Source organism: Somniosus microcephalus, chromosome 26 (assembly GCF_052327205.1).
Source record: "Somniosus microcephalus isolate GS21.2 chromosome 26, FLI_Smic_1.0, whole genome shotgun sequence".
Classification (NCBI taxonomy): Eukaryota; Metazoa; Chordata; class Chondrichthyes; order Squaliformes; family Somniosidae; genus Somniosus; species Somniosus microcephalus.
The window spans coordinates 43,299,776-43,311,799 of record NC_141012.1 but is presented as its reverse complement, the minus strand read 5'-3'; the positions used below and the strand labels follow the sequence as shown (position 1 = coordinate 43,311,799).

General features: G+C 46.1%; 1 protein-coding gene across 2 annotated transcripts in view; it reads right to left on the bottom strand.

Moving 5' to 3' along the window:
- chek1 (checkpoint kinase 1) overlaps positions 1-12,024 on the bottom strand; it is a 40,628-nt gene that overhangs the window by 24,152 nt on the left and 4,452 nt on the right. For both annotated transcript variants that reach the window (XM_085968128.1, XM_085968129.1), the window contains exons 2-6: positions 10,237-10,325; positions 9,779-10,002; positions 6,394-6,458; positions 5,363-5,432; positions 2,889-3,077 (exon numbers count right to left, since the gene is read on the bottom strand). In XM_085968128.1, coding sequence (XP_085824254.1) covers positions 2,889-3,077; positions 5,363-5,432; positions 6,394-6,458; positions 9,779-10,002; positions 10,237-10,301 — 613 coding nt within the window. In that variant the 5' untranslated portion in view covers positions 10,302-10,325. The remainder of the gene's footprint in view (positions 1-2,888; positions 3,078-5,362; positions 5,433-6,393; positions 6,459-9,778; positions 10,003-10,236; positions 10,326-12,024) is intronic.

Below are 12,024 nucleotides of genomic sequence, written 5' to 3'. Positions count from 1 at the left end.
AAGGCAGACTGCTAAAACCGTCACAGCAAGGGAGCAGAATCAACAGAGTTGAGCTTACAAGGCTATTGAAGCACCTGTGTCTGCTTCTGTTAAAGAACAGTGCTCTTTGGAGATGGAAGAAAGGAGCTGGGTAATGAAGCAAATATTTTTATAGAATCATAGAATAGTACAGCACAGGAGGCGGCCATTCGGCCCATCGAGTCTGCACCGGCCCTTTCGAAGAGCAATCCAGTTAGTCCCGCTCCTCCGCTCTTTCCCCACATCCCTGCAATTTTTTCTCCTTCAAGTATTTATCCAATTCCCTTTTGAAAGTTACTATTGAATCTGTATCCACCACCCTTATGCAAGTGGAGAAATTCTAACTTTCAATAAAGACAGAGCAAAAGTAGTGAGCAAACAAGGATAGGTCTCCTGCCAAGATGCTTGCACAGGAGGAAAATTTAGGTCCATCTTCATCTTGAGGAGGGAGTCAACAAAGCACATTTGTGTAGCACCTTTCACACAAAATCTGCAGGAAGATAGGGGAGAAAAACAGTCGAAGTGATAACTTGACCTCTATTCGGTTTAAACAGAATTCAAAGTTGTTCACTCAGTTGGATCTACAGAAAGTTCACACCACCCTGTAACACTAGCTCAGCCCCTCAGCAAATAAAGCAATTGGAATAAAATACGCCTTATACAATCAAGCCTGCCAGACCGACACTACACAGTACCTTTTTACTACGGGTAGACGGCAGAACTGTACTCTGTAAACTCCAACAGCCTCGAGTGGCGATCCACTGTCATTGCACTCTCTCTTCTCTAAAGGACAACAATTCCACGAGGTGTTGAGTTGTATTCTGCCACAAATAAATTCTGCAAATGCTCAACTCAGCTCTGAAAAACTCTACATGTATAATATTAACAAAGGCCAATACAGATTCTCAATGCTAGACAAAAGTCTGATTAATCAGCAGCCCATCCACCACCTTAAACATTCACTCTCTCCTCCACCACCGGCGCACCGTGGCTCCAGTGCGTACTATCTATAGATGCACTTCAGCAACTCGCCAAGGCTTCTTCGACAGCACCTCCCAAACCCGCGACCTCCACCACCTAGGACAAGGGCAGCAGGTGCATGGGAACACCACCACCTCCAAGTCACACACTATCCTAGCTTGGAAATATATTGTCATTCCTTCATCGTCATGGAGTCAAAATCCTGGAACTCCCTCGCTAACAGCACTGTGGGAGCACCTTCACCTTATGGACTATACCGATTCAAGAAGGCAGCTCACCACCACCTTCCCAAGGCAACTAGGGATGGCCAAAGCTGGCCTTGCCCACATTCAGTGTAACATATTTTAACAGATCGCAAAGCTGCTCTGTATTTTTCCAAACTGAGAATTGCCCGAGGTAAAGTAAGTGGGCATAGTTCTCAATGACCGTGATGATCAGCGATTCAGAAACTGGTGCTTGCTTCTTCTGGTGTTTGAAAAAAATATGCATCAAAATTATTTATTAAGGCCTTTACAACTTCAAGTTTGGAACTTGAACACTCATAGTTTGACTTTACATATTCCATGCGTACAGAATTATGAATATTCCTGCACCTCTATTATTACATTAGAAAGGTACTGTCTACAGGTCGCCTGAGGAAGAGTGTTTGAAGACCAGGGCCTCAAACCCGGCACTAAACTCATGGTCTACAGAGCAGCAGTGATACCCGCCCTGCTGTATGCCTCAGAGACATGAACCATGTACAGCAGGCACCTCAAAGCACTGGAGAGGTACCACCAACACTGCCTCCGCAAGATCCTGCAAATCCATTGGCAGGATAGGCGCACCAACATCAGTGTTCTTGTTCAGGCCAACATCCCCAGCATCGAAGCTTTGACCACGCTCGATCAGCTCCGATGGACGGGTCACATTGTCCGCATGCCCGATACGAGGCTCCCAAAACAAGCGCTCTACTCGGAGCTCCAGCACGGCAAAAGAGCCCCAGGTGGGCAGAGGAAAAACTTCAAGGACACCCTCAAAGCCTCCTTGAAAAAGTGCAACATCCCCACCGACACCTGGGAATCCCTGGCCCAAGACCGCACAAAGTGGAGGAGAAGCATCCGGGAAGGCACCGAACACCGAGACTCTTCGCCAAGAGCAAGCGGAAGCCAAGCACAGGCAGCGCACGTCAACCCAAGCACCCCACCCAACCGCCCCTTCAACCACCGTCTGCCCCACCTGTGAGAGAGACTGTAGGTCCCGCATTGGACTCATCAGTCACCTGAGAACTCATTTTTAAATGTGGAAGCAAGTCATCCTCGGTTCCGAGGGACTGCCTAAGAAGAGAAGACAATAAAGACAGGGAGAGCAATACAATGAGCAATTTCACTTACGGGAGAAAGCTGCTGTTTAAATTGCTCCTTGATGTGCAGCACACTATGTGCACTTACAAGCTTCACTAATGAGTGGCGGAACCTGTAATTCTCCCCTGCAATTCCCCAAAGAGCGATCTGGGGGAACACGAGCAGCGTGCCAACAGAGGCAAGGTAATCCGTTAAACGCCGAGGTGACCTAAGCAGTCAATTTGAGAGCAGCTTTGGGCCGTCTGCCCAACTTAGAAACATACGAAAATTAACGGGAAGGAAAAAAGCAGCTGGGCCATCAGGCCTGCCCCACACCATGATGGCCGGGGAGCATCGCGACCCCACACCTCCCCCCTCCCTCAGCCATGTCATCTCCTGGAAGAAGCAAATATACAGAGGAAAAACCCAGGCCAAGGAGGGAAAAAATAGGCAGGGGAAGAGGCAGAGGGCGGGGGACACACAGTCAGTACTGTACAATAAAACCGCACCAACTTAAAAAATCCAGGTGGATCGCGCCTAATCTTACTGCTTAAAAGCTGAACTAACCTCCAGCCAGCATTGCAACAAGAACAATTCCACACGACCAGATATCCACAGGCTCCGCGCAGAACTCTTTCCTCTTCAGCAGCTCTGGAGCAACATATGGCAGAGTGCCACACATTTTATTCAGTAACCTCTCCCGGTTATTGTGTCTGTATACTGTCGCCAAGCCAAAATCAGAGAGCTTCAGGTTATCTAGAGGGAGGGAAACAAAAACCAACAGGGCTCGGGACATCAGCACAATTAGTCGAGTATTTCACACTGTTTTCATATTGATGATGGACAGACAGTGGCAGGTTCGCAGTACTCCCTCTACTACAGGCACAGAATCAATAAGGGGTGAACTGCACACCACTGAATGCCCAGGACCTGACTTTTCACGGATTGCAAGAGCGGCACCTGTCGGCCCTCCAACAGGAATGGACGGAAATACCGAAGCAGCACTTGCTGGTTACCGAACTGTGAATCAGGGCTACTCTCCTGGGAGAGACACAGAAACACCGAGAGAGTAATTGGCCATGTAGAATTTTCATGCACTGACCTGCTTAGGTCGCAGGATTCAAGGTTTCCTGCCACTCAATATGCCACACTTGGTTGGAGTTACTAATGAGAGCTATCAAGCGCAAGGAGGTACTTCTCGGGGCATGGGAAGCGTGAGGCGAGGGGAAAGTCTGCTCCTGCAATGTGACGCACTGAACAAGGCCCGGCTGATCACGAATCGGTGCCCATCCTTTTTTGGGGAAAGGGTAACAAAGTTTTAAATGTTGAGCCAAGATGAGCCCTCATTTACACCACGGTCTTACTGTCTGCTCGTGGTCACATAGAAGATATATGTTGCAGCCACATTAAATAATCTTGAGCGCCTGGACATGATTACAGACATAAGCACTGGAGATATATCTCAATCAGATTTTAAAGGGTTTCTTTTAAAAATAACTCAATTAAATTTTTGAGAGATTTGGTATGAATATAAAAGCCAAAGGGCCAGCCTGTAGGCGAAGGCAGTAGCACATCACACTCAGGGCCCTGGGGTCCATTGTCTTCGTCCTCAGACTACAGGCAAAATGGGAAATGCCTGGAGTCAGGACAGGGCAACAATTCCATGGGAAGGAGAGACGAGCAATGAACAGGTCACAGGGTAGGTATGAACATAGGAACAGGAGGAGGCCATTTAGCCCCTCGAGCCTGTTCCGCCATTCAAGATGATCATGGCTGATCTGCGACCCAACTCCCTATATCTCACCTTCGCCCCATATCTCTTAATGCATTTGGTTACCAAAAATCTATCAATCTCAGTTTTATGGATATGAAGGGGTTGCACAGAACCTCAGTTAGGGCAATAATTGGTTTTTCATTTCACTGAAGAAGAAAATACTTTGCCAACTGATCAGTGAATTCAGCTACTGCCTGATGCATTCATAGCAATTTACAGAAGATGTCGTCTCTCACAGCAACCTTACCCAACACCACCACCTCCAGGAGAGATGGGGTGAAAAGTGGTGAAAATCACCAAAAAGGAAATTATTCCCATCATTTCCCCGAATATTTTTTTTAATGAGTTATTGCAGACCAACAAAAAAAAAAATCTTTAAATCATTCGTTTCCTTCCCATCATCTACCCTCGCCTTCTGAAAGCAGAGACAAGCTGGGTATAGGCACTGGACAGCCTACAGTTCTTCACTAAAGTAACCACCCTCCACATCGGAGATACACAAGTGTTGGGAAGATAATTACCAGCAGACACGATGGGTCGAATGGCCTCCTGCTGTGCCATAAATTTCTGAGTCTATGAATTAACTAAAGTGGGAAGCATAGCCAAGCCCACCCTATGCTCACCCAACACATGTACACAACTGCTTGCAAGCAACAGAAATCAATAGATGATCAGGGGTGGGAACATCGGTTGATTTTGTCCTCACTCGCTCAGAGGCACTGAGGCCAACTGCTCTATCTGACCTGGGAATTGTCCTGGTCTACGTGCATCAGAACCACACCAGGTCGTTCAATTACAGTACCAGCTTTGCTTGGGTCAACTCATCATTCTTTGAGTGAAGGTTATATCATCCACATACAAAATCAAGGCAAAATACTCCCCTCATCCTATTGTGTGGGATGTGGGAGCTCAAAACCCTCCTGCAGTTTAGGACTAAGCCCCCTATCGGTTGATATAAAGAGGGAGGCATGGAGTGTCCACATCAGACTGTTAGGGAATCCTTTCACTACTTTATACTATTCTCCCAGGGAAGAGTGTAAAGATACAAAGAGAACCTTCTCTTTCACGTTATCAGTTGGGCTTTTCACCTCATCGTCCGCATCAGTTACACATCACCTGCTGCCCACGACTTAAGGGCTTTCTGCTGTCAAAACATAGCTCAAGCTTTCTCAGACATTTAAGGAGCTTGGCATACAGAATGACCAAAGTCTGTGCTTTCTTCAACCCTAAATCATTAAAAGGCCCGTTTTGCTGTTGCATACTATACCTCGCTCATCCAGCAGCAGGTTCTCTGGCTTGATGTCCCTGTGTGTAATTCCAATGCTATGAAGGTACTCCTAGAAGAGGGCAAAGGCAGAGTCTCATACTTTGAATTAACCAACAGCTCTTTCCAAATCTCCAGGCCCACAAAATATAACCAGGCTACAGGTGCAAGAGAGAAGTACAAATAGGTTTGTGGGCCAAACACTGCTATCGGCCATAGTTTGGACACCTCTGGTTTACAGTACATCTGCTTTGTTCTGGGTTCAAACTGGACTTCTAACATCATTCACAAAGCAGATGCTGGAAATCAGAAATAAAAACAGAAAATGCTGGAAATACTCTGCAGGTCAGGCAACATTTGTGGAGAGACAAAGTTAATGTTTCCGGTTGGCGACCTTTTGTCGGAACTGGAAAAGGTTAGAGAAGTAACAGGTAGAGAGGTAGGGAGGAAAGAACAAAATGGAAGGTCTGTGATCGGGTGGAAGGCAGGAGAGATTCAATGATGGTGCAAGGCAAAAGGAGATGGTAATGGGACAAATATAGAAACAAAAGATGGGTCTAGAGGAGGTGTAAATGGAAATATCAGAATCATGAGCAGCAACTGCTGTCCAAAAAAATGGGAGCAGAGGTTATGATCTGAAATTGTTGAACTCAATGTCGAGTCCGGAAGGTTGTAAAGTGCCTAATCGAAAGATGAGGTGCTCTTCCTCGAGCTTACGCTGAGCTTCATTGGAACAGTGTCAGAGTGGTCCAGAGAATTAAAATGACAGGCAATCCAACACTAATTTTGTTGTTTCTTGTTTGAAAAAGTGGAACACGGTAGGCAGTCTTGGCGCTTTATAGTATTGATTGGTGTACAAACTCAATTCTGGCAGACAAAGCTCATTGAGAATGCAAGTAAGCATTCTACAATTCACCTATAGTCAAAACTGTGCAATGCTACCTCCTATAAAGAAATTCCCAGTAGCACACCCCATACAACACGTCTAGTTAAAAAACAGTAAACATAACAAGGCAAGAATGAGCAATACTCACCACTCTCGCTATCAGCTGCTGGAAAAACCTATGAGCATCCACTTCCGGCATCCCCACGTCAGGTTCTATAGGAATACAGATCAAACCAATCACAGCCTTAATCTGCTGTCAGTTATCGAATAATTAAACCCATTTTTGTGTCTAAAAATGACAGCACTTCACACCAGTGCTAATTGTTTAACTTTAATCCCATTGTCCCAGACCACATTCTCCCAGCATGCTGTTAGGAACATGCCATATGGAAGGTCAACTGAATCAGCTTATGTAATGAACTAAAATTCATCCCGTTGTGTTATTGTAAAGTCAGGTTGTCAAACGAAAGCTCAGAAGTGCACACCACAGCACTGCCCTCCTCACCCGTGGCTGATTCAATTCTAATAGAACGCCATGAGCAAAATCAGCCTCATTTATAAGGAGCTAATGGTTACAGATCATAGGCAGCTTTAAAATACAGCAGTCAATTGCTCTCAAAATAAGCATAAGTTTTACGACCTGTTTAATGGCTAGATAGGCAATCTTTACTGTTCATATTAGCTTAGAACACACAAACATAGTGATTGAAAGCTTTTTGTTGCTTGTGTGGGGAGTAAATTCATGAGATACACACAAACTACATCAATCAGTCTTACATAACGGACTGTGGAAATGACACGATTATGGCTGAGTTTTGCAGCCAGGCCCCAACTCATGAAGGGTTCCTCAGGCTGTGACTTCCTCCGCACTGTTTCTTCTTCATATTGATGACCTCCTCCATTCTTCATTCAACCATATCCACTCTTTTACGGATACAGGAAACTTTGGTTTATCCGGAGGTTATATGTCCGGAATACTCAATCTAACGGCAAAAATCAGGAGCCGTTTTCTATAAGTTTTTTTTAAGTTCTCGTTGCTTTTTTTCCCCCCAGTCAGGCACTGCAAGGTCTGTAGCTATAGCAACAGCTTCAGCTAGAGACGCTTGCAGCTGCAGCCTACTGTTTAGAAGCTGTTGCTAAGCAACAGTGTTTGTTGTCAGATACGGAGATGAAAACCTCCGTATGCTTCAACATTAACTTTGTACGTCCAGCAGTTTTGATAGATCGGCAACAGCTCGGTCCCGTCGGTGCCGGATATCACAAAGTTTCCTGTAGTTTCATTCTACATTCAACTTCCTTCAGATTGCTCTCAGCCTCCAGTGCTCTTGCAATGCCATGACTCAATCATTGCATCTTGACCTCCTCCGTGCTCTGGAAAGGCACAATGAAAAGCCGGCTTCTTTCAATTCCGCTAGGTGATGCCTCTCCCTCATCTGTCTGCATTCTATTATGACCACTGTTGCTCTGAACCTTCCTCCCTTTTCTATCTAAGCTCTGAATATTCTGCCCTCCCCCCTCACTATGTCAAGATTGAGATCAATCGCAGTCCCCTATTCTAACCCATTCTTTCCCGGGACCTCAAAAACTGTGGGACTCCTTGCCTCCTTCATCGTTCCCTTTCTCCTACAATCAACAGGCTTTTAGAACTAAAAGGTCATTTTTACATTTGTGCAAGTGGTGCAGCTTATTCATTAATAGGATAGTCTTGTAGGCCCTAAACTCTGGAATTCCCTCTCTACCTCTCTTTCCTCCTTTAAGACGCACCTTAAAACCTACCTCTTTAAATAAGCTTTTGGTCACCTGTCCCAATATCCCCTTAAGTAGCTTGGTGTCAAATTTTGTTTGAGAACGCTCCTGCGAAGCACCTTGGGACGTTGTACTACGTTAAAGATGCTATATTAATACAAGCTGTTGTTCTTCCTGAGGTGGTTGTTCTTTGAGGTTTTGCCTGAAAGAGTGCTGGGTGTTTTGATGCACTGCTGCTCAAAGGCACTCCCTGCTGGCGCGCCGATGCTCTGGAGGTGTCCTGTGCCTTAGCAGCAACATGTAAACTACCGTCAAGTTAAGAGCGCTGCCTTGAGCTAATTGCTCCTTACCACTATGTTTCTATAAAAGGCATCAAGGGGAATGGGGAGAGAGCAGGAATATGGTACTGAGATAGAGGATCAGCCACGATCATATTGAATGGTGGAGCAGGCTCGAAGGGCTGAATGGCCGGCTCCTGCTCCTATTTTTCTATGTTTCCTGCGTCCCCCCTCCCCCAGGTTTATCTGAGGTTCTCACCTAGAATCATAGAATGGTTACAGCACAGGAGGCCGCCATTCGGCCTGCGCTGGCTCTCTGCAAGAGCACTTCAGTTATTCCCACTCCCCCGCCCTTTCCCCATAGCCCTACAAATGTTTCCCCACCCCTCGGGTACTTATCCAATTTCCTCTGAAAGCCACGATTGAATCTGCCTCCACCACCCTTTCAGTCAGTTCATTCCAGATCCTAACCACTCGCTGCATAAAAAAGTTTTTCCTCATGTCACCTTTGGTCCTTTTGCCAATCACCTTAAATCTGCCTCCTCTGGTTCTCGACCCTTCCACCAATAGGAACAGTTTCTCTCTCTCTACTCTGTCTAGACCCCTCATGATTTTGAACACCTCTATCAAATCTCCTCTCAACCTTCTCTGCTCTAAGGAGAACAACCCCGGCTTCTCTAGTCTATCCATGTAACTGAAGTCTCTCATCCCTGGTCCTTCCTAAAAAGTGCGGTGCCCAGAATTGGACACAATATTCCAGTTGAGGCCGAACCAGTTTTATAAAGGTTCATCATAACTTCCTTGCTTTTGTACTCTATGCCACAATTTATGAAGCCCATGATCCTGTAAGCTTTTTTAACCACTTTCTCAACCTGCCCTGCCACCTTCAACAATTTGTGCACATATACCCCAGGTGTCTCTCTTCCTGCACCCCCTTTAGAATTGAACCCTTTAGTTTATATTGCCTCTCCTCACTCTTCCTACCAAAATGTTTCACTTTGCACTTTTCTGTGTTAAATTTCATCCGCCACGTGTCCGTCCATTTCACCAGCCTGTCTATGTCTTCTTGAAATCTATCACTATCCTCCTCACTGTTCACTATATTTCCAAGTTTTGTGTCATCTGCAAATTTTGAAATTGTGCCCTGTACACCCAAGTCTAAGTCATTAATATATATCAAGAAAAGCAGTGGTCCTAGTACCGACCCCTGGGGAACACCACTGTATACCTTCCTCCAGTCCGAAAAATAACTGATCGTCATTACTCTCTGTTTCCTGTCACTTAGCCAATTTCGTATCCATGCTGCCACTGTCCCTTTTATTCCATAGGCTTCAACTTTGCTGGCAAGCCTATTATGTGGCACTTTATCAAACCCCTTTCAAAAGCCCATGTACACTACGTCAACCCTCTCTGTTACCTCATCAAAAAAACTCGATCAAGTTAGTTAAGCACAATTTGTCTTCAACAAATCTATGCTGGCTTTCCTTAATGAATCCACAGTTGCCTTACCTATTCTATCAAAGAGCTCTCCTCCACTGCAATACTCCAGAAACAAGTACTGGATGGTCCCCTCACGCCGATGCCCGTAAAAGCGAACAATGTTTGCGTGGTTCAACATCTTATTAATGCAGATTTCCTTCTTGATGTTCTCGGGGCAGTCAAGAGCACGTGTGGTGTCCACTTTCTTCACTGCGACCGCCTCCTCTGTCCGCCGATTCACAGCCAGTTGCACCCTACGGACAAACACAGTTGCTTAAATACGATGTAAAACTGCTCCAGAAACATTTAAGGAACTTTACGTCTTAAGCAGGATTCATAGAATCAGGTACATTTTCAGGAGAATTTTTAAAAAACCAATTTGAGAAGTACTAGAGGTACTGTAGCTTCTATTTAGAAAAGAGCTCCAACTCGGCAAAGAACTACACAGGAGGGATACGTCTACCAAAGACCTCTCCCAAAAGACTCACTCTCCATACGCCCCTTCACCCAACGTCTGTACCAGATCCCAATCTTCCACAAATGGAACCGCCATCTTTCCAGACAATCACGAATAGCGCTGAAAAACAAACATAACTCGTCAACACGGGAGAAAGTAATCATCGGGTACACAAGCGTGTTAACCTCATTTGAAAAATGGCCTGTCATCATTTGGGATGATCTAACGTTTCCTTTCCCACCTCTCAATAAAACTCCTGATCTGACGTGCTAACACCAGACACCGTAAAGCTGAATACTAACGGCAAATAAAGATTCAGACTTCAGGATAATGGAAGGTATATCTGGGCCTGTGTTTCACATTAGTTTCCTGACTCATTCCACTGCACGCCAGCCAACGGCAAATTTTGTCTGATTACGCTCCTGGGACGTTTTACGCTATATAAATACAAGTCGTTGTTGTTGTAATGAGCGCAGAGGAAAAGATACAAAGGATGGGCACGCTGCATTCTGCACACACATTTTCAAATTTTAATTTTGAGTTTTACAGCACTGAAGTCTATCATGCTTTTGAGATACGTCCCTGAAGTGCACCAGAACAAACTGCTATTTTCATCAAGTTTGAGAAACTTTTTCTTTTAAAACTGGCCTTGCATAGTGTTTTCAGTTACCGTGAAAAGGTTTCCTGCCAGGTACAGACCCAGGTACTTTGACTATGGGTAATAGCCCCCAATCGCACTCCTTCAAATGCATCCTCAAAATCTACCTCTTTGACCCTGCTTTCGATCACCGCCCTTAACCCTCCATTCCTTGGTGAAGTGCTTTGGTCATTTTATTACATTAAAGGCAGCATAAAGTGCAATTTATTGTTGTAATGTCATAAGCCACACTCCATGATATCTGCATTTTCAGACTCACAAAGCAAAACTCCACAAAGGGCACAAATCATCAACTATCGGACGACAATGATGGTAAAAGAGGGGAAGAGCAATTGACAGCGTTGCAACTCGCCTGGGGCCAATCAAAGTATTAAAGCAGAGAAAACACTGCAAAATGGTTCACAATTCATTCATCTCTTTCGAATCTTCCTTTTTCTACCTCCATCGCCAGCCACCTCTATCCTTACCGATACAGGACATTAAAGGTCTTGAGTGGGTAAACACCACACATGCATTTTCCCCACCACCCTGGTCAAAAATCAAGGGTATGGGCAACAACTGTATTGAGTCCAGGATGTTCCGTGCAAATGTCCAAAATCAGTGTTGAAGTCCAAACCCCCCGCAAAACCAGGACTCTCTTCCCCCCCACTCCCCCAAAACCAGGACTCTCTTCCCCCCCACTCCCCCAAAACCAGGACTCTCTCCCCCACCACCCCCTCAAAACCAGGACTCTCTCCCCCACCACCCCTCAAAACCAGGACTCTCTCCCCCACCACCCCCCCAAAACCAGGACTCTCTCTCCCCACCCCCCCCCCAAAACCAGGACTCTCTCTCCCCACCACCCCCCCCCAAAACCAGGACTCTCTCTCCCCGCCACCCCCCCCCCCAAAACCAGGACTCTTTCCCCCACCACCCCCGCAAAACCAGGACTCTCTCCCCCACCACCCCCCCAAAACCAGGACTCTCTCTCTCCCCACCCCCCCCCCCAAAACCAGGACTCTCTCTCTCCACCACCCCCCCCAAAACCAGGACTCTCTCTTCCCGCCGCCCCCCCCCCAAAACCAGGACTCTTTCCCCCACCACCCCCGCAAAACCAGGACTCTCTCCCCCACCACCCCCCCAAAACCAGGACTCTCTCTCTCCCCACCCCCCCCCCCCAAA